The 23,048-nt window shown below is 58.6% G+C and overlaps 2 protein-coding genes across 10 annotated transcripts in view; one reads left to right on the top strand and one right to left on the bottom strand.

Annotated features, from left to right (window-relative positions):
- Nucleotides 1-653: 653 nt before the first annotated feature.
- Nucleotides 654-16,184, top strand: SDCBP2 (syndecan binding protein 2). 3 transcript variants are annotated; one of them, XM_084887708.1, is made up of 9 exons: nt 654-777; nt 7,608-7,680; nt 8,292-8,361; nt 9,213-9,313; nt 12,241-12,399; nt 12,957-13,132; nt 13,209-13,380; nt 15,404-15,495; nt 15,738-16,184. In XM_084887708.1, exons 2-9 carry the CDS (start codon nt 7,627-7,629, stop codon nt 15,790-15,792), a joined length of 879 nt encoding a protein of 292 aa, XP_084743834.1. In that variant the 5' UTR covers nt 654-777; nt 7,608-7,626; the 3' UTR covers nt 15,793-16,184. The 3 variants fall into 3 exon arrangements, with proteins under 3 accessions (XP_084743834.1, XP_084743833.1, XP_084743835.1); XM_084887707.1 differs by lacking the exon at nt 654-777 and adding an exon at nt 4,357-4,623; XM_084887709.1 differs by lacking the exon at nt 654-777 and adding an exon at nt 6,783-6,883.
- Nucleotides 16,185-16,525: 341 nt separating this feature from the next.
- SNPH (syntaphilin) overlaps nt 16,526-23,048 on the bottom strand; it is a 40,040-nt gene continuing 33,517 nt past the window's right edge. For all 7 annotated transcript variants that reach the window (XM_084887896.1, XM_084887891.1, XM_084887894.1 and 4 more), the window contains one exon: nt 16,526-21,171. In XM_084887896.1, the coding sequence (XP_084744022.1) occupies nt 19,998-21,171 (1,174 nt within the window). In that variant the 3' untranslated portion in view covers nt 16,526-19,997. The remainder of the gene's footprint in view (nt 21,172-23,048) is intronic.

A 23,048-nucleotide genomic window follows, 5' to 3' on the forward strand; every position in this document is an offset into this window, starting at 1 on the left:
ATGTAACCAGACCCCATGATGGGCATTTGGGATTTCTAGATTTGCCTTCAAAAGCAACATGGTGATGGCCTGAGACCTCACTGCCTACTTGTTTATTTATTATATATATATATATTTTTTTTGTTTTTTGTTTTTACATTTAATATATTTTTATTGATTTCAGAGGAAAGGAGAGGGAGAGATAGAAATATCAATGAGAGAGAATCACAGATCAACTGCCTCCTGCATGCCCCCCACTGGGGATTGAGCCCACAAATGTGCCCCTGACTGAAATGGAATCCTGGGACCCCCCCTCCCCTACCCCTAACCCCCCAACACCCAGTCCACAGGCCGACGCTCTATCCACTGAGCCAAACCAGCCAGGGCTATTTTTGTAACAAATTCCTAGAAGAGGAAATGCCGGATCACCATTTTTCAAGACCCTGGATCCCCCTCACACTGCCTTCACGTTCAGCAGGACTGGTGTCCAATGCAAATCCGAAGGCCAAGAAGTTTTGGTTCAAATCGCTCTTAATAGTAACAGCTGTGTGTGCCCCAAACCCACCTCCACATCGAGACAAAGGCTACAGTCCTCCCGTGGGCGTGGTGACCTTTGTTTGCCCCAGAGAACTACCTGGGCCTGCCCGGTCCCGGGCCTGGTGAGTCAGCTGACCAGGAGCGGGCACCACCCTTCCAGGAGCCGGAGCAGCTGTGACAAGGGCCACCACCTCCCAGGGAGGGACACAGTCTCTCCGGGCAGTGGAAGGAGGAGGACGTGCAGCAGCTCCAGGCCCGCAGGTAAGATCTGCCTCCCGCTTCACCCCAGCTCCCCTGTAGCCTGGGACCCAGATCGGCGAGATTTGTTCTCACGCTGTCCTGAGGGCTTTGGGATTCCCCTGGCATTTCCTTTCCAGGTGCTTCGCTCCGGAAGCGAAATGTGAACGGGGGTCTCCTCCTCTGACCCAGCCCTGGGCCAGGTTTGAGGACTGGGAGTTCTTTATCCAGAGCAGGGCCCCAGCCTGCCCCTGCCCGCCTTTGAGGGTGCACAGGGAGACGGGACCCACAGTCACTCCTTGAAGTGGGCCCTTGGAGACCAGGCAGAGAGAAGCCCATTTCCACAAGAACCGAGTGCAGGCCTCAGTGTCTGCTACTTCTCTGCTGAGGCTGTTTCTCCCCACAACCTCCCGACCACAGCCGGGAACATCTTGGGCCAGTGGCTTGAGCCCTCTAAAACCTGGTTTCCTCACTTGGAGTCTGGAAATACCCCTAACGACAGGAGAACTGAGTGAGGTAATGGACATGAGGTGCTCAGTAAACGCTCTGAAGGAACGACAGCTAATGATTGATTGCTGTGTGCCCTGCATGTGCCAGGCACTGTGATAAGTGCTTCCCAATGCCTAGCTTATCTCTCTTTAAGAATCTTTTCCTCGCCACGATAACTGTGATGCCTGTACTGCTACCTGTGTTACAACAGAAATGACATTCGGAAGGGACGTGTCCATGCTAGTTCTCACAGACCGGCAGCTATCTGAACCGTCCTGCCTCCCGCCAAGGCCCCTGCTCCTGCCCTGCCTCCCCTGGGCCTGGCTTGGGGAGCATCTGCATTCTCGGAAGACGTCCCCAGCCTTTCTCTAGCAGGCTGTACACCCTGAGCGGAGGAGGGGTCTGTGCTGGTGGCCTAGCAACAGCCTCTTCCTTTCCGACGCACCATGTCCCTGGGCTAATTTGGCCTTCCCGGAGCGATTCCTCTGACGCTCTGGCCCACGCTTCCCTCCCGCACACTGTCTTCTGAGACGGATGAGTTGTCCACAGAACAGGTGGGAGTCCCCTCGCCTCAGCTCTTGGGAACACAGCGTTCCAGGGGAGTGCTCTCACCCCAAATCCAGAGATGCGGCTGAGCCCTGAGGACCCGGTTGCTGAGTTGTTGTGGGTGCTGTTATTGCATATATATATATATATATACATACATATATATATATATATATATATATATATATATATATATATATATATATATATATTCACACTGAGGCCCAGGGATGGTCATTCTGCAGAGTGCAGTGGGAGAAGGAAATTCCTCTCAGAGGGGCTACCTGTGGGATTCCGTCAGCACTGAACTGAGCAAATTCTTCCCTTGCCAGAGTGTGGGAGCCAGACCTTCAATCTGCCTCAGAGGCAGACTTATCACCCCTTCTAGGCCCAGGGTATTTGTTCAAAGGACTTTCTGGGCTTTCTCTCCCCTCTGTGTCTGCTTTTCCATTATTTAAGAAATGGTAACCGGACGCCTGCTGGGTGCCAGGCCCTGGGCTCAGTACTGGGGATTCGGAAATGAGCAACCTTCTTGACCAGAGAGGGAAGACAGGCGAACAAACACAAAACTGGAAATCCCACCCAGAAATGCCAAAGGCCTTGACCACAGTAGGTGATTAACCAACAGGAGTGGAGTAGATGTTGAGTAGGTGAATATGAAACCTGTGGTCTAGAAAAGGGAGGCTGAGGGTGTGGGCATTTGGGGGGAAATTTAGAATTGGAGCCCACCCGATGAATAACACATTCAATTTGTTTCCTGTCCCAGAGCATCTGCACTCTCTGAAGACATCCCCGGGGGGAGGGGGGAGGCGGGAATGGCATTAAAGACAAAGGGCACAGCCATGAACACGCAGGCTGGGTTTCAGGATCAGCTGTCCGGAATGAATGAAATGCAAGATGAGTGTAGAAGAGGGTGCGATGGAGCTGTACCAGGAGTCAGGTCATGGGAATCTGGACACGAAGTTGGAGATTTATCACGAGGAGAAGGGCTGGGTCAGGATGACTTCAGGAGCAGGTGCCGAGGATGACTCCCAGGCTTCTGGCTTAGACCTGGGGTTGGATTTGGTGGGGCTGCTGAGGAAGGCGGCAGAGCTGGGGAGAATGAGTTCAGGCAGTAGCAAAGACGTGGAAGGCAGCTGGACTCCTGGCCTGGGCCTCCCTAACCCTGGAATAGCACCCCCCACTCCCACCCTTCTGCACCCTCCATACTTCAGCCTTCTCAGGGTCTCCTTCCTTCCTCCAAGAGGTCCCTCGCCTTTTACCCTTTACTCTGTAAACCCAACCGCCTGAACCCCTTGTGCTAGTAAAATGCAGTGGGTCCAATGTTGCTGTAGGACCTGGTCTGCTGGGCCAAGCATAAGGCCCCTAACCTGGGCAGCAGGGGCTCCATCACTCGGTCAGCCGGCTGGGAACACTGGGTGAATCAGTGTGGAGTGGGGCAAGGCACCTGCAGCTCAGGCCTGGCAGGAGTCAGGGCTCCCCCCACCCCCAGGAACCCGTGAGAGAGTGGGCGGGACGGTGACGTCACAGTGGGTAGGAACTAGTCGATCAAAGATGCTTCCAAATCGCAAGAAGCGAGGGTGTGTGTGGGCTAAGATTCCTTTTCAGTTTGAGCAACAGGCAGCGGGAAACGCAGGCGTGTTGACTGTCCGCCTCCTCCGTACAGAGCCTCGTCAGCGGTGAGCAGCTCAACTGCACCCCACTGCTTCCGAGGCAGTGAATGGCCCTCAGGGGTCCGTGGAAATGGGGCACACGCCCCTTTAAAGCTCGATTCCACCGTAATCAATTTAAAGCTGATTTCGTCTCCAGCCTGGGAAAGAGAGAACCGCGGAGCCTGGCTGACCACTCCTGTCTCTTAATCTGCTGCTCTCCCTGATCTCTTCTTGAGGGTGCCAGCGCCAGCTGTGGGCGCCTTAAGAGAGGCGCCCTGGCCGGTTTGGCTCAGTGGATAGAGCATCGGCCTGCGGACTGAAGGGTCTCAGGTTCGATTCCGGCCAAAGGTACCTGCCGGGTTGCGGTCTCGGGCTGGATCCCCAGTGGGAGGCAACTGATCAATGATTCTCTCTCATCATTGATGTTTCTCCCATCCTCTCTGAAATCAATAAAGAAATATATATTTTTTTTTAAAAAGCGAGAGGCCAACCCTGACAGCGTGGCTCAGTGGCTGAGCAAGGACCCTATGAACAAGGAGGTCCTGGTCCGGTTGGGACACCTGCCGGGGTTGCGGGCTCCATCCCCAGGACTGGGCGTGCAGGAGGCAGCCCATCAGTGATTCTCATTACCGCTGTTTCCGACTCTCCCCCCCCCCCCTCTGCTTCCTCTCTCAAATTAACAAAAACGTATTAAAAAGAAAGAAGGAGGCCGAGTGGATCCTAGTAACCACATTCACCTAGTAACAACCCACTCAGCGGGGAATAAGGCGTTCCCAACCCCGTAACTGGGAAGCATTCTGGGAGTCGCCCGCCCGCAGCCCGCGCCGGGCTGGCCGGGGTGGGCCAGACGCATGCGCCCTAGACGCCACCCCAGCGGCCCGGCGGGGCCTCTGCGCAGGCGCCGTAGCCCATAGCAACCGGGAGAGGCCGCTTCCGGCGGGGATCCGAGCTGCGTGGGGGCTGGAGGCCGAGTGTGTGAGAGGGATGGACGGCCGGACAGGCTGGGGAGCGGGCCTGGGGCGGAGAGCAAGCCTGGGCACCGCCAGGCTCTCTGGTGCCCGGGCGCGGAGACTGTGCTTGGCGGCTCCCATGTGACCGTGGGAACCGAGGCTGAGAGAGGCGGGTTCGCCCTCAGCGGCCATTTCCTCCGGGAAGAAATGGACGGGATGCCCTCCGCGCCTTGGTACGAAGGAGAAACGAGGGCAGTGAGAGTAACTTATAATAAAAGGTTATGCACTTCACTGTGTGAAAGCTCAGATTGGGCGATCCCCCCATCATGCTCGTACCTAACAAAATGATTAGGTTTGGATTATTAAAACACAACGGTGAATTTTGCCACCAGTTTCTAGCTGACAGTTTAGGTCGAAGGCTAAATGTGTTTGCATCAGGCGTGGAAGCGCTGGGGCAGCTATAAATGCAGACCCATGGGCGTGCTCTGGGGATGGACCTGCGGTGAGAAGGCTCACAGTGATTTTCCAAAAACGGTGAACAAAACGAAGTATAACTTCCCTCCATTAACCTGGTATATGCGCTTCTGGATAATCCATTGTATGTTAAAGCCGGGGGAAATGTTGTATATTTTGTGTCTGTGTATAAAACAGGCTATAAGCAGGTGTTTTGTTTCCCTGGAGGTTTGCAGGACAGAGGACAGGTTATAGTGGTGAATTATTCTGTGCATTTGGGTCCGGATCTCTGCTCCCTGCTTCCTGAAGGCTAGTAGCGTCCCCTTGAAATGCCCACACAGAATTCCACTCTGGTTTTTGGAAAACCACTGATTTATTCAGCCAAATAAGTTTTGCCAGCATTCGTGTGCTGGGCACGTTTGGTGGGGAGGCATAGAGTGGTGAACGGGGAGAGAGGTGCCTTCTGGGGTTGGGTCCAGTGTGAGAAAATGCCCAGATAGTAATCATATAATATGCTAAGCAGCTCAGGTTAGGAACAAAAGAAGACCCAGCCAACTGGCAGAGGGTCCCATGACCTCAAAAACCAGAGAAGTAGCATTTGAGCTGAGCCTTGAAAGGGCGCCAGGCAGAGAAGGGTGGTGGGCCCAGCAGAGGGACCAGCGTGACTGACAGAGGGCCAGGGTCCCCGGCCCACAGTAGACGCTCACGTTCTGTGGGTGACCCGGTGGACGGTTGAATGAGACAGCCATGCTTGCTGGCAGGGAGCCATCCCCCACTCTACCATGAACTTCTAAGCACTGCGAAAAGGCAGGGGAACACCTGCCTCTCGATCCCCCCAGAGCCCCAGATTGCGTCGGGACCCCAGCAGGTGACAGTGGTGGAAGGGTCACTGACACGGAGAAAGGGCTGTGTGGTCCTGGCCTGGGAGTGATTTCCAGGAAGTGGCTCTCTGGTTCTGCTCTCCCAGAGGGCAGCTGCTAAAAATATAGCCTCTCTGTTGCTTCATGGTTGGGGAAAAATCAGGGCAGGGGTAGCCTCTTACCGCTGTTCATGCGAGATTCTGCCGGCACGGGGTGTTTTTGGCAGATGGCACCTGCTGAGGACTGTCCTAAGATAAAAACTTCCCGGAGTATGTGCACACGGGGGAGGCCACAGGCAGAGGGCGCCCCCCCACCCCCACCCTCCCCACCCTCCTGCCAGCTGGTCTAAAGGAGGTCAGAGTCACTCTCCCTCTCACCCCTAAGGAAATCCCTGACCTCCTGAGGTGATCATTTCTTCCCCGAAGGCCGGGCAAGGGCAAGGAGCTGGAGCTACACCGGCTGGATGGGCACTGGGGGAAATAGGAAAGCGTGAGCAGCCCCCTCTAGGGGGTAGGCTGAGTACGCACGACCCCTGCTCTTGCATTGCCACATATTTTTATGGTTTTCCCTACAATTAGAAGTGAAGGATTTTATATTTCCATATTTTACAAAGTTGGCACTAATTCAAATAAAAAGCACCTAAGCCCGTGAGAGGTGAACAAACAAGGCTGGGACCGCGGAAGGCGGGTGTCTCGAAAAGTGAGAGCCAGGCCCAGTGCAGTGCCTCGGGCAGCATCATGGAGTTAGTGTCCGCGCTGGGGGCGAGGGCTCCACGGCAAGCCACCAGGCCCAGTCCTGCCGTTTTGGAACTCCCAGTGGGACAGGCAGAGGGGCACTTAAAGAGGCAGCTACAGGAGGTGTGAGTGACCGGCGAGAGTAAGGATGTGGGTGAGGGTGGGGAGGAGCACAAATCAAGGCAGGCTTCCCCAGAGAAGAGTGCTCTGGTCTGGGAAAAGGATGAGCCGTTAGCCAGGCAGGCAGTGGAGTGTTCAGAGAGAGGGACTAGCCTATGCAAAGGCCCGGAGACAGGGAAAAAACTCGATTTATTCAAGAATCTGAAAGTAGCTCCGTCCTCACGTTTCACCTCGGGAGGAAACGAAGTGCCATGTGTAGCTCCTTTGAGTGCCTTTGGATACCTCGCTCCAAGGCCTTCCTGATTCTCCTCCGGGACTCTTAGAAGGTACTTGGTAAATGTGCACGGTGCTCCCCAAGTCCCCTTTCCTTCCTCCCTCAGGACCAATTCTCTATTGAGTTTTTAAATTCTGCTACAGTGTGCATGCCTGTCTTTAAGAATTTCCATTGGTCTCACTTCACCGTGGGCAAGATCAAGGCTGGAAATGGGTGATACAGTAGGAACTCAGGTGCCCAGGAGTGAAAAGGGGCGTGGGGGCTGGTGGGGTGGGGAAGGAATCCTAAAGGGCCTGCTGCCTTTCTGTGGCATACGAAGTCCCCACCCACTTGACACTGGACCGGATTCTGTGTAGTTGTGGGGCAATGCTTTGCAGATCCCTAACAGGCCGGTATGCAGCAGGTACTCACTGTGCACCTCCTGGACTGAGTTTCGGTCTCATAAACATGTCTGATCTTTGAAGCAGGGTAGGGAAGGATGTGGCCCAAGTCCTGCTTTTCCTGGCCAGCATGTCCTGGGTGGTTCCCTGAGCCTCGGTTCTGTAGCCCAGAACCAACGGAATGTGATGGGGTGGAATTCTGCAAGGCTGGAGACCCTGAGCTCGGGAACCAAACAGACTTGGATACAAACCCCAGCTCCCCCGTTTCCAAAGTGGGGGGTAGTTATGCCTTCCTGCTATCCTTTTCGTCCTGAGAGCTAAATGGCTCGTGGGGACAGAAGGTGGACATCGTGCCTCCTCTCACCCTCACTCCTCCTCACCCTCTGTGCCCCGCAGGGCACTTCCAGGGGCAGCCATGGCCACCCTGTACCCGTCTCTGGAGGACCTGAAGGTGGACCAAGCCATTCAGGTACGTCGCCGGCCCCTGCTAGCCTGGGCCCCTGGTGGAGCCTTCAGGATCACCCCAGGGCAGCTAAGGGAGGCTTGGCTTGGGCGTTGGGCGGTGGTTGGGGCCCCAGGCATGCAGGTCACCACCGGAGGGCCTGCTGAGCGGGGCAGGTGCCCAGAGCCAAGGCAGTGGAGCCACAGCAGGAATGGAGACGGCCAGGCCTCTGTCTGCCTGCTTTGTCTCAGCCTTTCCTCCACCAGGCTCGGTCCACCCCACACTGCAGGGCAGGCTCTTGGCCTTCTCAGCCCCCACACGCCCCTCTTCCCTCCACCCCATCTGTGGTCTCAGTGGGTGTTCAGAGTTTGGGACTTTTTGACTGAGAACTTGGGCCCCAATGTTCCGGCTGCCTCAGGGAGAAAATGGGTCATTTGGTGGCTCGTAGAGAATGGCCACGAACCTCCCCAGAAACATGGACATCTCAGAGGCCACGTTTACACGGGACCTCAAAGGGCCATGGACGTTCTCCACCCCCCCGGCCCGCCAGCGCACGTAATGCCTCGTACCCAGGGTCCAAGGGTTCTGGGGTGGGGGGTCCCAGACACAGCTGACCAGCACCCCTCACCTCTCCCCAGGCCCAGGCCAGAGACACCCCCAAGATGCCCATCCTGCCTTTGCAGGAGAGAGCTGTCCCCCAGTCTCCAGGTGAGTGAGCCTGTGTGTGTGGGGGGGGGTACTCCTGACCGAGAGGGACCACTTCCAGCATCTCCGAGTGCTGGCCTCTCGTCTGCTTCCTGTGCTGTGTGCTCTAGCCACATTCCACCGTCACCAGGACCCTTTGAGGGCACAGAGAAGACTGGCTGAGTGAGGCCCTCACTCCCTGCTGTGGGCCACCCTCCGTGTGCTGCATGAGGGCCAGCTGTGGTGGTGGATGAGGGCCAGATGTGGTGGTGGATGAGGGCCAGCTGTGGTGGTGGATGAGGGCCAGATGTGGTGGTGGATGAGGGCCAGATGTGGTGGTGGATGAGGGCCAGATGTGGTGGTGGATGAGGGCCAGATGTGGTGGTGGATGAGGGCCAGATGTGGTGGTGGCCCCTAGAGTGGTTCGTGGCAGTCTTGACTCAGGTTTTGGTAGCAAACGTGAACTTAGGCTCAGTTCTCCCCTCCTCCCCGGGCACACTGTCCCCGGAGCTGAGCAGCCCTTGGGCCAGACGCCTACTTCCGTGGATTTCTTCAGAGCAGGGCCTCTTGGCCCCAGTGCCAGCCCTGTGCTCTGTGTTGGGTGTCTGGCCGGTGCCAAGGAAAGTGGTGCATGAGGCACTCGGTGTACACGAGGCCCTCCTGGAGGGAGGAGGACTCCTGCGCGTGTGCCTGCCGCCTCTCCCTCACACCACGCCCCCGGGAGGCACTGTGTCCTCAGGGAAAAGCTGCGTTCCTGGGAGCTGACAGCCTTCCCAGGCCGCTTCTTAGAAACGAGCCACCGCGTTGGAGCCAGGCAGTGGTGGCTAAGCTCACCTCGATAACACCTCTCTTCCTCCTTCTTCCTTTCCCATCAGTTTTGTACCCAAACCTGGCAGAACTGGAAAATTATATGGGTCTTTCCCTCTCCAGCCAAGAAGTCCAACAGAGCCTGCCTCAGATTCCAGACGGTACCAGCGTAGGTATCTGTCTCCTGCCCGATGTGGGCACACATCTCCCAGCTCTCCCTCCTCCCTGGTCTTGCCTTTGAAACGTTCTTACAGCCCTGTTTCTTGATGGTGCCTTTCATTCTGAGCCCTCCTCGTAAGTGTTGTGGGATTTCGTGGGGTCCCGCGGGCCTTGGGCTTGGAGGGCCATGCCTGCTCTCTGACCCCTGGCTTCAGGCTGCCGGAGGAGAAGGGAGGACATTAACCTCAGCCAGCGTCTGGAAGCTTCTCAGGAAGGGCCGCCTGTAGCTTGAGAGCAGCCGCATGGACAGGCAGAGGCAAGGGGGGAGGAGCTTGCCCCCCAGCCCTGGTCCCCAAATTAAACCACCGGGCTTGGTTCCCGATCTCCATGGCTCGGGGGCCAAAGGAAATCCTGACAGAAACATTCACTCTTGAAAATGTGTCACTTACAGACTCCGTCCCCACGCAGACCCCTCCCAGTTATGTCCAGCACCCTGCGGCCATCTGTCAGAGTCCCGTCTGCCAGTCTGGGCCTGAGCCCGGGGAAATCCATGGCAAAGTGCAGCTGGGCCTGGAGGATTGCTCAAAGTGGTGGAAGCGACAATGGAAAATGCTGCAGCCACATACAATGCTCTGACAGGGAGGGTCTCACAGGAGAACACCGGCAGGGATGAGGGCATGTGGGGCCCTGAGAAAAGCCAGTGGCACCTGGGGTGTTTCTCGAAAATGACCCCTTGGTAGTCATGCTGGGAAGTACATGCAAAGTAAAGAAGGTCATGTTTATGTAGTTCAATTTTAATCCATTGATTTAATCCCTCTGTTCCAATAATTAGGACATAAATGCATTTAACCTAAGTTTTGATAAAAATATGACAGATGAATGCATTTCATAATATTTAAAGTTTTGTTCTTATTTTTAACTTTTTATTTTTAAATAATCATAGATCCACAGGAAGTGGCCAAGGACAGAGACAGGCGCCAGAGATTGTACCCTTCACTCAGTTTTCCCAGTGACCACGTCTTACATAGTGATAGTATAATGTCAGAGCAGGCGTTTCATTGTACAGTGTGTGCGAGAATTCTGTGCTGTTCTACCACCTGCACGGATTCCTGCAGCCACCAGCACAATCCGGTGTCTCTTCCCCCAGGTCTCCTACGAGCTGTCCTTTCATAATCCTGCTTCCTCCCCCATCCCCGTTCTCTACCCGGGCAACCACTCCTCTCTCCCCATGTCCCTCTAACGTCATTTCAGAATGTCACGTTAGTGGAATCCTACAGTGCGTGACCTTTTCACTCAGCATAAGGCCCTGGAGATGCTTCCAGCTTTCACGTGTATCGTAGTTCACCCCTCTTTATTGCTACACCGTGTCCCTGGTATGGAGGGGCCGCAGTTTGCTTAGCCTGGTGAGGGGCATCTCAGTTGTTTCCAGTTTCTATTACAAATGAAGCTGTTGTGATGTTTGTGGACAGGCTTTGTATGAACATAAGTTTTTATTTATCTGGGGTAAATGCCCTGGAGGGCAATTGCTAGGTTGTATGATAATAAATGAATGTTTACATGTTTAAAGAAATCGGCTAAACTGCTCCTAGAGTGGTTTGACCAACTTATTTTCCCATTAGCAACGCCTGACAGCCCCAGTTTCTTTGCATCCTCACTAGCACTTGGTTTTATCGCCAATTTTAGTTTTAGGTGTTATGATGGGTGTTTATTGGAATCTTATCAAGGTCTTTATTTGCAGCTCCCTAATGGCTAGTGATGTTGAACATCTTTCTATGATCTTATTTACTATCTATACTCCTTTCAGTAAAATGTTTCCTCATATCTTTTGCTTATTTTCTAAATGGATTGTTTGCTTTTTTAAATCAAGTTTTTTTTGTTAATCCTCACTTGTGGATATTTTTTCCTTTGCTTTTCAGAGAGAGTAGAAGGAGGGAGGAGTGAGAGAAACATTGATGTGAGAGAGACACATGGACTGGTTGCCTCCTAAACTTGTCCTGACTGGGGGTGGGAACTTTACCTGACACCTAGCCCTTGACCGGGAATTGATCCGTCACCCTTCGGTGATCTTGTGTCCTGTGACCTTGCTGAACTCATTTATTAGTTTAAGGATTTTACTCATAGATTCCTTAGAATTTTTTTAGTAGGCCATAATGTCATCTGCAAATAGGGACCATTTAATTTTTATTTTCCGATCTATATGTCTTTTATTTCCTTAAAAACTATATATATATATATATATATATATATATATATATATATATATATATATATATATTTTTTTTTACAGAGAGGAAGAGAGAGGGATAGAGTTAGAAACATCGATGAGAGAGAGTCATCGATCAGCTGCCTCTTGCACACCCTCTACTGGGGATATGCCCGCAACCAAGGTACATGCCGTTGACCGGAATCGAACCCGGGACCTTTCAGTTCGCAGGCCGATGCTCTCTATCCACTGAGCCAAACCGGTTTTGGCTATTTCCTTTTCTTGCCTTGTTGCTCTGGCTAGTTCTTTCAGTACTATATTTGATAGAAGTGGTGAGCCTGGACATGTTACTGGTTCTGGATCTTTGGGAGAAAGCATTCATTTTTATTTTTAGAGAAATCAAACTGAGCCCACTTTTTCCCATTGGTCACTATTGCTACTTTGTAATTTTATTTACTTTTATTTTAAAGAGATCTTTACCTGAAATCGATTAGCCTTGGAAAATGAGGGCCTCTTTTCTGTATAGCCTGCTCTTTCCTCATTTTCCTGGCTGTTTTTCAAGGCCGTGGAGTTGGATGCCCCCTAGTGGCTTCATGGCGTCATGTCCGCTCTGGGCTCCAGCGGATAAGGGTGTGATCTGCCGGTGGAAGAGGCCCCAGGGACCATTCCATCCTTTCCCCATCCTTTCGAGGCCCCTGTGGCTCGCTGACCCTCTCCTTCCCTGGTGTCTGCAGACGGTGGTCTCCGGCCTCTTGCCGGGCCAGGTGGTGGCGCCGGTGTCCGGGAACAGTCTGGGTGTGCGGCGTGCGGAGATCAAGCCCGGGGTGCGTGAGATCCACCTGTGCAAGGACGAGCGTGGCAAGACGGGGCTGCGGCTGCGGGCCATCGACAAGGTCGGGCTGGTGGCCTGGGGGGAGCGGGGGTGGTGGACAGTACCCGTAAGCAGCCTGAGCCGCCCGAGCCCCGTGCGTTCGGGGCTTTGGCTGCACAGCCCAGCACGCAGAGGATGCTGGGAGCAAGGCCCACCTAACTCTCAAGCCCAGCCCCTTCCTCTTAGCTCCTCCCCCAAGGCCCGAGGCCTGGCACTGGATTGCTGCCGGGACCCACCAGCTGCCTCTGAGGCTTCCGTTGCTCAGAGCCCCCTTCCCCATGGCCCGGGTTCACAGGAACCTGGCTGCCAGGCGGCTCTCCGTAGGGCCTTGATGCCATTGGGAGAGGCCTGTGGTCCAGGGCTTTCAGGTGCAGCCTCCAGCCAGGGTTAAATCCTGCCTCAGCTGCTCCCTGGCTGGGTGGCCTGGGAGTGTCCGCTCCAGGAAAACGGGGAACCGGTGTGCCTGCTGGAGCAGTAGTCTCCGCACCCTGTGGGCCCCCCGAGCACCAGGAGGGGACAGCTCCCAGGAGGAGAGGCGGGGCTCCGGTGGGCAGGCTGACTGGGCCCTGCCTCTCCCAGGGCCTCTTCGTGCAGCTGGTGCAGGCCAACACCCCTGCGTCCCTCGTGGGGCTGCGCTTCGGGGACCAGGTCCTGCAGATTGACGGGCGCGACTGTGCCGGGTGGAGCACGGACAAAGCCCACCGGGCGGTGAAGAGGGCTTCCGCCGAGAAGATCGTCATGGTCGTGCGGGACAGGTGAGTGCCGGGGGCCGGGGCTTCTCCGTCCGCCTCCGGCCGCGAGCCCAGCCCAGCTCACGCCCCCCTCCGACAGGCCTTTCCAGCGGACCGTCACCCTGCACAGGGACAGCGCCGGCCACGTGGGCTTCGTCATCAAGAAGGGGAAGGTGGCCTCCGTGGTCAAAGGGAGCTCCGCGGCCCGCAACGGGCTCCTCACCAACCACTACGTGTGTGAGGTGAACGGGCAGAACGTCATCGGGCTGAAGGTAGGCCAGCGGCGGCTCTGCCTGGAGCTGTAGGGGCGGGAGGCTGCCGAGTGCGGGGAGGGCCCTGCCTGTGGGCGCCATCCGGGCTTGTTCCTCCACCCTGAGGCTGCTGGGAGGAGCCGGTAAGACAGTGCATAGACCTTTGGGCACATGGTCCGTGCTCAGTGAATGTTAGCTATTGACCCTAACACATGGAGGTCACAGGTCTGGCAGGAAGGAGGTGATGGCATGTCAGGTGGCTACGGGCTGCACGTACACCTCCCTGCTTTGTGTGGTAACTTCTGGCTGCATCCTGGATCACGTGGCAGGAATGTTTTTGAAAACAGTTCTTCAGAAATCTGTTTCTGACCTCTGTTCATTAAAAATATATATATATATATATATATATATATATATATATATATATATATATATATATAATTGATTTTTTTACAGAGAGGAAGAGAGAGGGATAGAGAGTTAGAAACATTGATGAGAGAGAATCATCGACCAGCTGCCTCTTGCACACCCCTACCGGGGATGTGCCCGCAACCAATGTACATGCCCTTGACCAGAATCCAACCCGGGACCTTTCAGTCCGCAGGCCGACGCTCTTTCCATTGAGCCAAACCAGTTTCGGCCTCTGTTCATTTTTTGAGGGGATGTGTGTAGCGACTCTTATTTTTGAAAAATAGAGTGGCCTCGAGTCAGTGCTGTGGGCATGGACTGCGGGTGGGTGCCTTCAGGGAATGGGCCACAGAGGATGCCGAATCACGTGGCTTTTGGTTCCTGAACAAGTGAAAGTAATTTTATCCTAACCTGGAGAAGAGTGGCTCCCAAACCAGGTGTGACTTGATGAGGCCCTCCCCCTGCGGCAGCCAGGGCTCCGGGCTCACAGGCCAGGGCTCCGGGCTCACAGGCCAGGGCTCCGGGCTCACAGGGCAGGGCTCCGGACTCACAGGCCAGGGCTCCGGACTCACAGGCCAGGGCTCCGGGCTCACAGGCCAGGGCTCCGGGCTCACAGGCCAGGGCTCCGGGCTCACAGGCCAGGGCTCCGGGCTCACAGGCCAGGGCTCCGGGCTCACAGGCAGGCCCCCGCAGCAGTGAGCGTTCACCCGCAGCTTTTAGCCATGTCTGCACCCCTCCCGCGGGCCGTCGCCGAGCCATTCCTGTCACTTCTGCTTCCCTGTGCCTGGCGGTCTCCCCGCCTTCCCTGGCGGCAGGCTCAGCTCATTGTGATCAGGAAGAGCTTCCTAATGTCTGTCCAGGCCCTTCCTGCTGCATCTCCCCGCTCGGGGATCAGGGGGGACAATCCCAAGGGAACCCCCTGGACCTGAAAAGCTGGTACACTGGTACCAGTTCCGAGCAGCCGGCTCCTGGATATCAATGCATTCGCCCTGTGAGAGCGTTAGCGCTCCTGGACCCTGACCGGGAGAGCAGTCATGGGCAGGTGCCGCCATCCTCTCCTCCGGGACGGCTCACGGCTGTGTTAGGGCTTTCCATATCCTGCCAAACCAGCGTGGGAGGCCACAGATCGCTCTGCTACTGAGATGATCTCTTCAGAGTTCATCTGCTCTCCCTCTGGGGCCTCACTAGTCCTCTCCAGCCGCCTTCTCCCCTTTATCCTGGGGCAACCAGGCACAGACACCAGGCCAGAGAGGAGGGGAGCCAAGGCCTCCGGTCTCGGACGGGCCGGGCTCTCTGCGGCCATCGCCCTCCCTGTTGGGCTGCTTGGCCCGCTGCACGGACACTTTTGTGCTCCCAGCATGTCATCGGCTTCTGCGGCCTCTCCTCTTGGCTGAGTGAGATGTGAGAGGAAGCAACCCGTTCAGTCAGGCCCACGTGACTGGCTCATTCCACCGAGGGGAGCCTCAGGGGAGGTCCACGTGCCTGCGCCAGCAGGGCCTCCCCCGGGCGTCTGCCTGGGACCCTCCCCTGAGCCAGGTGCCAGGGGCTCCCCAGCAGAGGCCACACTGACCCCGTCCATAGCGTTGCCTGCAGGTACCCCTGGCCCCAGGGTGACCGCTCGCTCGCCTCCTCTCAGGACAAAGCGGTCACGGAGATTCTGGCCACGGCCGGGAACGTCGTCACCCTGACCATCATCCCTACGGTCATCTACGAGCACATGGTCAAAAAGTAAGGCCCTCCCCGCTTCTTCCACTCCCCTTCTCTCCCCTCCCCTCCCCGCGTCCCCATGCCGCTTCCTCAAAGCTCACGCAGTGCACAGCCTGCTCCCCCCGCCCCCTCCCCTCGGCGTGGCGGTGGCTTCTGGTGATGGGAAATCTTAGCAATAAGAGTGGAGGCCACGGGGAGGCACAGGCCGCGGGGAGGAGGGAGGCACTGCCCGCTGAGGCCACTGTCGCCGTTGCCGTGTCTAGGTTGTCCCCGATGCTGCTCCGTTACACCATGGACCACTCCGTCCCCGACGTCTGAGGTCAGGCCGCTCCCCCCGCCCGCCACCTCCCGCAGGACGGGAGGCCTGCTGCCCGGGGCCGGCACGTCCCACGGGGGGCGCTCCGGGGTGGGGGGGTGGCCGCAGAGCACGTCTCCATGTGCGGCACAGGCCTCCTTGGAGCCTGACTCTCTCCTGGACGAGGGCCGGGCCGGGGCCACAGGCAGCGGCTCTCGGTGCGGGGCTCACGCTGGCCGTGCAGCCGGCCCCGTGCCTCCGGGAGGGGCAGTGGGTCCCTCTCGAGACGTCACCGCCACCAGGAGGACAGCCCACATAGGAGAGGACAGAGCACATTCCTTGTGAGGGTTTTCCCGTACTCGATCGACATGGGTATAACTCCTCACTTCTTTTGAATAAAGCTTTGGTTTTAAGTAAAATTCCTTCCTCAGAAGTCATTGAGAAGTCCAGCATTTCAGCCCCAGCACATGCCAGGCTGGTTTCTCCCAGGCAATCGTGGGACCGAGGCCTTGCCTACGCGTGGCCTGAGAGCCGTTGGTGCTCTGACCCGTCATGGCTGCCCGCCCGCCGGGGGAGGGGCGGCTAGAGGGAGGGACCCAGGAGGGGCGTGGGCCCCAGCTGCCCACGCAGCTGCCCGGCGGAGCGGAACCACCCACAGCTCGTCTCCCCTGACCTGGAGGAGAGCTCTGCCTCCCTCACCCCCCACCTCAGGAGAAAGACATCAAGGAACAGGCCGAGGGTCGTGTGTGTTTTTCATGCTTTAATTCAGAGCCGTCTGCTGCAGGTACAACTCTGAACAAAAGTTCAAAGGAGACAAAAGTGAATGTCCCTCCCGCCTCCCCCCTTCCCGGGCCCCCTGGATTCTGTCAAGGGGATGGCCGGATATGAGTGTGCACTGTGACCGGGGTGCACTGTGCCCCTGGGTCAGAGGGGGGACCGTGAGGTCACTGGGCAAGGGCCCCTCCCAGACCTTTGCCCCAGAACCTGGTCCTTTGCCCACCCCTCCCCCAGGCGCTGTCAGCCAGCTGTGCGCGTGGTGGTGGGAAGGTGCTGCGTGAAAAGCTGAGTTATCCCCTTGGGAGCTGTGCAGGGCCCTCCGCCCGAGCCCGCGGTGTGCAGAGTCCCGGCCCGACTCCGATTCCCGCCTGAGCCTGGGCCGGCGGAGCAGCAGGGCCGCTCCGGGGCCTGGACCTACAACTAAGAAGCTGCTTTTCCCCACTGGGCTCCAAGCGGCCAACGTTTCCAGAAAGTGACTTCGGAGACGCTGTGCCGTGGGACCTGGCCATCAGCTCGGGCAGAGGCTGTGAAAGGGGGCCCAGGGGTTTCTGCTCCGGAGCAGAGGGCAGCGGGGAAGGTCACAGCCCAGCGGGAGGAGGTGCTAAGCAGACATTTGCAGAAGGAGCACTCAACAGCCTGGGTCTCCGGCCTTGCCCCAGCCCCACATTCCGCCCTGCATAGTCAGGGGACAGGACTCCCCTCCCCCCCATCCACCGCCTGGAGCCGCACAGGTGGCGCTGCACCTTTTGCATAGATGCGGACACTGAGCACACACACACGCAGACACACAGGAGCCCTGCGGGCCACTGACCAACAGGGGCCCGGGTCTGTCTCGGGGCTGCCGGTAAGCCGCCTCCTCCACTAACGCGAAGAAGAAACGCCCGTCGAAGGCCCCACCAGACCCCTCCGTCCCAAGAGAGAGGACCCTCAGTGCTGAGAGCAGGGCCCCTGGGGCCAGACAGGCGAGTCTCAGGCCAGAGGAGGCACAGAGGGTGGCGGCCGGACCCTCCCACCTCACCCAGAGGCCTCGGGTCTGCGCCCGGCCAGCCCTTCAGCAGTGGCTTCTCGGGGTAGCAGACAGCGTGGACTGTGGCCCCAGCCCTGACCACGTCCACCAAAACATAAGACACAACAGGAAGGCCACAGACAGCAAGACACGGACAAGAGCAGAGGGGCTCAGCAGCGCCACTCAGTTCCAGGGGTGAGAAACAGACTTGATGATGTCAGTCACACGTTGGTTTCCGCAGCAAAGCTCTGCCCATTTCTAAGGAGACGCTCTGCAGCCCGTGAGCACGCGGCGCAGGAGGCTGGGTCCCGGCCGGTCCGGCTTGGCTTTGGGTTGGGCTTGTCCTCCCTCCACGCCGCGGCCCCAGCCTCCCCGGGCAGCCCTGGCCGGGCCCAGGCGTTCGGGTTCGTTCTGCTGCGTGGGAGGCACCCCCCAAGGGGCCTGACTGAGGAGGGTGAGCTTTGGAGGCACAAAGCGCGTGGCAGAGGGGGCTGCTGCCCCCATGGCTGGGCCGGCGGCCCACTCCCAGTGCATGCAGTGCTGCCCCCGTGAGGGGGCGCGCAGGAAGGAAGGGCAGAGCCCGTGAGTCAGGCAGCGGCTGCTGGAGCAGCAGGGGTGGGCAAGCAACCTTGGCAGAGAACCAGAGTGGCCCGTAGGCCAGAGGGGCGAGTAGGACACAGGGTCCCAACCCTCCCCCTTCCCCAAGTGGGGGGCCTTACTCTGAAGAGTGGGTGGGACAACCAGAGGGGGTAAGCCTGAAGGGAAAAAGGATCGGGTTTTCTTTGTAAAATAATCTATATATATATATATATATAAAAGGCTAAGTGACCGTCTGACCGTCTGACCGGCAGCTATGATGCACACTGACCACCAGGGGGCAGGGGCTCAATGCAGGAGCTGCCGAGCTGTGGTGACTTGGCAGCAGGGGTCCTCGGGTGATGCCCCCCCCGGAACCAGAGAAGAGGGAGCCTGATTCCAGGGGGCATCACCTGAGAACTGCCCTCTTGCAATCCGGGAATGTCAGCGAGCTGGTTTCAGCCTGATCCCCATAGGCTAGGCCAAGGGACCCCACCTGCCAGAGGATCCCCGCTCACTCCACAGACACCCTTCGAGCCACGGCCCTGCCCGAGGTGCGGACAGCCAGGCAGGGACCACGGGAGGAGGTTGGCTCGAGGGCGGGTCCGGCCTGTCTCACCCAGTCCCGCCCCGCTGGCCACCTTCTAATTAATTTCCTTTCAGTGTGCACAGATCTGTGCACCGGGGCACTAGTAATGGTAATGAAGTGTTAGCAGCTTTTCTGGGGACCCTGATGTGGTCCTGGGGAAGGAGGAGGACAGTGAGCCTTCCCAGGCTGGGCTCGGGCTGGGAGCAGGGGGGCTGCGGGGTTCTCCCCCCGCCCCGCCCCCCACCCCCACCCCCAGGAAACACCCAGGCACCTGCTTTGGCCTGGACGACAAAATGGCTTCAGTTCCTTCTTGCCATTCATCCTGCAGTCATCCCCCCTGAGGCAGGTGAGTCTAAGCTCCAGGAACCCTCCCCCTAGACAGTAAGCAGCCCCTCTCAGGAGGTCCGGACACACGAGAACCAAGCCCCCACGTGAACACAGTGCAAAGCAGAAGTCGGGCCCGAGGCCCCAGGGAAAGTTGGTGTGAGCTCCAGGGCTGTCACGGCCTTGGCTGTCCGCACCAGCCGAGGACTGCCGAGTGCAGCCCGGCCTCCCAGACCACAGGGCCTCAGCTCAGGCCGGAGGCCCCGAGCTGCCAGCCCGCCTCCCCGCCTCCTGCTGGCCCTCTGGAGGGGAGCACTCCTACCCCGGCACAGCCTGGATTATCTGACGATGCCCAGACGCATCAGGAGGAAAGCGGACCGCAGGGAAGGTCTGGGACAGACAGATGCAGGACTCACACTGCCCTCTGCCACCCCCCGCCCGTCTCCGCCTTTCCCCCAGGTGCGGGGCAGGCTGAGGGGCGGGGGCTCCAGCCCAGGCTCGGCGGTTCCGGGCTCTGCTCAGAGTCCTGGGCCAGGAGTCTGCACTTTGGGTCGCAGCTGCCTGCCCTGAGGAGGTAATACTGGTCCAGACGCCGGGCTGAGGGCGGGCGGTGTGGAGTGACCCGGGAACTGAACAGGACGTGGGGAGTGGAGAATGGGGAGACTAACGTGGGCAACCGAGGCCCAGCCTCTCTGGCTCAGTACACCAGAGACTTCCTGAGCAGGGGCCGCCCTGGGACAGGACGGGCGGAGGGGCTGGGCTGGGCTGGGGGCTCCCCTGTACTCGGTCTGCAGCGTGCCTCCCTGCCTGGCGACTCTCTTCCCTTCTCCCCGGTCCCAGCCCCCACACCGTGGACATCCAGAAAACGCCGCTTCCGAACCCAAAACTAAATAAGACGATGCCCCACGGGGACGTGCGGGAGGGAGGACGGCACCCCTACGATCAGTGGCCGGGCCTCAGAGCTGGGAGCCGCCGGCGGCGGGGCCGGGGCCCTGCGGGCCCAGCGAGCGGCAGCTGATCCTGCGGATGGAGTGCAAGGCCACGGTGCAGCAGCCCCGCAGCAGGGAGCTGATGTTGTAGATGGGCTGGCCCTGGCGCCGCTGCGAGCGGCACAGCCAGGCCACGGTGGGCACCGCGGGCACCACCACGGCCAGCAGATCCACGATGTAGTGGCGGCTCCAGTAGCTCTTGGGCTCGGCGGCCGCCGCCTCCTCCTCCTCTTCCACGGGGCACGCCACGCTCACCGACAGGCTGTGGCCGGGGTTGGCGCCGGGCCGGTGCGGGGTGGGCCCGCGGGTGATGGGCTCCGGGGCCTCGGCCTCATCCCCCACCGTCACCACCACCGCCGCCGAGCTGGGGTCTCTGGGCCCTGAGGGGTGGGGATCCGGCTCCGGGCACCCGCCCCCCGAGGCGGGACCCGTCCCGCAGCCCTGGGCCTGGGCCACCTGCTCCAGGATGGCCTCGAGGTCGGGCTGGCACTGCGGGAGGTCCGTCTGGATGGCGCGCTCCTGCATGCAGCTGGCCTGCACGCCGGCCTCCGTGGCGCACAGCAGCTTCTCGTAGGTGCTGCTGGCGGGGAAGCGGGGCCCCAGGCCGAAGGAGCCGTGCAGCGAGGCCTCCTCGGGGCCGCAGTCCAGCCCCGACGACAGCAGGCTGCTGGCCTCCAGCGCGTCCGTCCGGCTCGCGGCGTCGTCGTTGGCCACGAAGCCGCTGTCGGCCCCGTCCTCGGCCGAGGAGCCGGGCCGGTCCCCGGGGGGCTGGTCCCCGCACACGGCCGGGTCGCTCAGCTTGGTGTAGGTGGAGCTGCGGGTGAGGGAGCGGGCGGGGGAGCCGCCGGCCGACTCTCCGGCGCCGTCCTCCTTGGCCGTGCCGTTCTGCGCCACCTCCATGCTGTGCAGCAGCGTCTCCAGCTTCTTGTTCTGGATGTTGATGTCCATGAAGTACTTCTGCAGCCCCTTGTCCTTGTCGATGAGGTTGTTCTTGACGGTGTCGATGACCTGCTTGAGCTGCCTGATCTCCTTGCGGGCCTCCTTCAGGGCCAGCTGGGCCTCCACGCGGTGGCACTCCTCCTCGATCCAGTCCTCCTGCATGCGCGACAGCTGCGTCTTCAGGTCGTCGATCTCCGTGTCCCTGTGGCGGAGGAGACACACGCTCGCTGCCGGCCGGGCACCGCCACCGGGGGGACAGGTCGGGGGCGGGCGGGGGCCTGTCACCACAGATAGACGATGGCCTGTGCTGCTGCCTCACGGTTAAAAACAGGATCTAGCCGAAACCGGTTTGGCTCAGTGGATAGAGCGTCGGCCTGCGGACTGGGGGGTCCCGGGTTCGATTATGGGCAGGGGCATGTACCTTGGTTGCGGGCACATCCCCAGTGGGGGGTGTGCAGGAGGCAGCTGATCGATGATTCTCTCTCATCAATGTTTCTAACTCTCTATCCCTCTCTCTTCCTCTCTGTAAAAAAAAATCAATAAAACATATTAAAGAACAATAAAAACAGGATCTATTCAACACTCCTTCCTTCTCTTTACTCCCTCGGGCGAGGGGTGGGGTGGGAGAGGGCCAAGTGGTAAAGACAGGAGAAGAAATGGGGCTGAGAGACAGCGAGGCACCCCACCCGCTCCAGGCCGCAATGCAGAGGACTGTCCACGTTTAAGTCCATCCCCTACAGTAGGGGTGTCGAACTCAATCAGAGAAGGGGCCAAAATCTAAAATCCAGCCTAAATCGAGGGCCGAATGGTTTACTGAACAGTCATAAACTGACAATGTCATAAACTGACAGCAGAGTGCAGTGATGACAGAGCAGTGCGGGCCACATTGCAAGGCCTGGCGGGCTGGATTTGGCCCGCGGGCCTTGTGTTTGACACATGTGCCCTACAGAGCAGAGTAGACGGTAAAGAGTTTCAATGTCAAGGTGCTACTGCTATAGACCTAAGACATCTTTAAAACTCTTAACGTATAACCACAGAAGGAAACCGATTATCTACTCTGTGGGAAGGGATGTGGCCTCCTGTTTAGCTGGCTTTAAATGACCACCTTCAACATGGGGGCTGGGGGAGGGAGAGTGGGGGAGGAGAGGGAAGCTGGTAATTCTACGTCTCCCCTCGCGGGGGAGAGAAGTGGACAGTCAGGGGGGGTGAAGAAACGGGGGCACTCTCATCCGGGGGGCGTTTCCTTTTTATGTCTGTTAGGAAGAGGCAGTGCCAGGTGGACAGTTGGCAGACTCTTATGCAGAAACTCTCAGGCCGTTTGAGCCCCTGAGCTGATGAGGACGGGGGGCGGGGGGGGGGGGAGCGGGGGGAGTTGGACAAAGATGGACAGGCCAGAGCAGTGAGAAAGCAGAGAGCCTGGGAGCCGGCCGGGGCCCCTCCTCAGCACACCCCTGGGTGACACACGCAGCCCCCGGCCCGGCTTTCGTGCAAATACAGCCCACACACGGCACAAGGTCACTGTGGGGTTCTGATCCCATTAGGATGACAGTCCCAGCATCGTTTATGTTCAAAGTGAGATCGGAAATGCATTGGGGAGGTGGGCCCGGGATCGCAGCCACAGGGTGCTGAGGGCTGGGCCACCACAGACCACCTGAAGGGGACAGACCGCTCTCGGACACGGCGACCAGCTCAGAGTGGCAGCAGCAGCGATGCCAGCAGGCGTGGGGGTACTCGCCCTCATTCCTCCCGTCTCAGGGTGGGGGCTCCTCCCTGTGGACCTCCCCACGGACATGGAGCCCGGGAGAAGAGTGAGCTTGGAAGAAGGAGCTGGGCACGCTCAGCTCTGCGGGCGCCTGCCCCCTCTCCTCGGAGCCAGCAGGATCCCCGGGACTATGGCTTCCCAGTCCTGCCTGGGGCTGTTTTTGAACCGGGTCCTGAAGGACAGTTTGCCAAGAACACCAATGGGGAAAGGCCATCCCACGCGGTGGGGACAGAGTGTAAGAGATGACGGCGGAGGGAGGCGACTGCTGGAGGGGCAGGTACCAAACCGGACACACAGAGAGAGTGGGGGGAAGCCGT

This window comes from Pipistrellus hanaki (genome assembly GCF_964339955.1).
Source record: "Pipistrellus hanaki genome assembly, chromosome: 6".
Taxonomy (NCBI): Eukaryota; Metazoa; Chordata; class Mammalia; order Chiroptera; family Vespertilionidae; genus Pipistrellus; species Pipistrellus hanaki.

Coding starts and splice junctions, on each gene's coding strand:
- SDCBP2 (XM_084887707.1), top strand. CDS start 4,598: ATGGACGGGATGCCCTCCGCGCCTTG. Junction 13,133..13,208: donor GTCATGGTCGTGCGGGACAG/GTGAGTGCCGGG, acceptor CCCCTCCGACAG/GCCTTTCCAGCGGACCGTCA. Junction 13,381..15,403: donor AGAACGTCATCGGGCTGAAG/GTAGGCCAGCGG, acceptor GCCTCCTCTCAG/GACAAAGCGGTCACGGAGAT.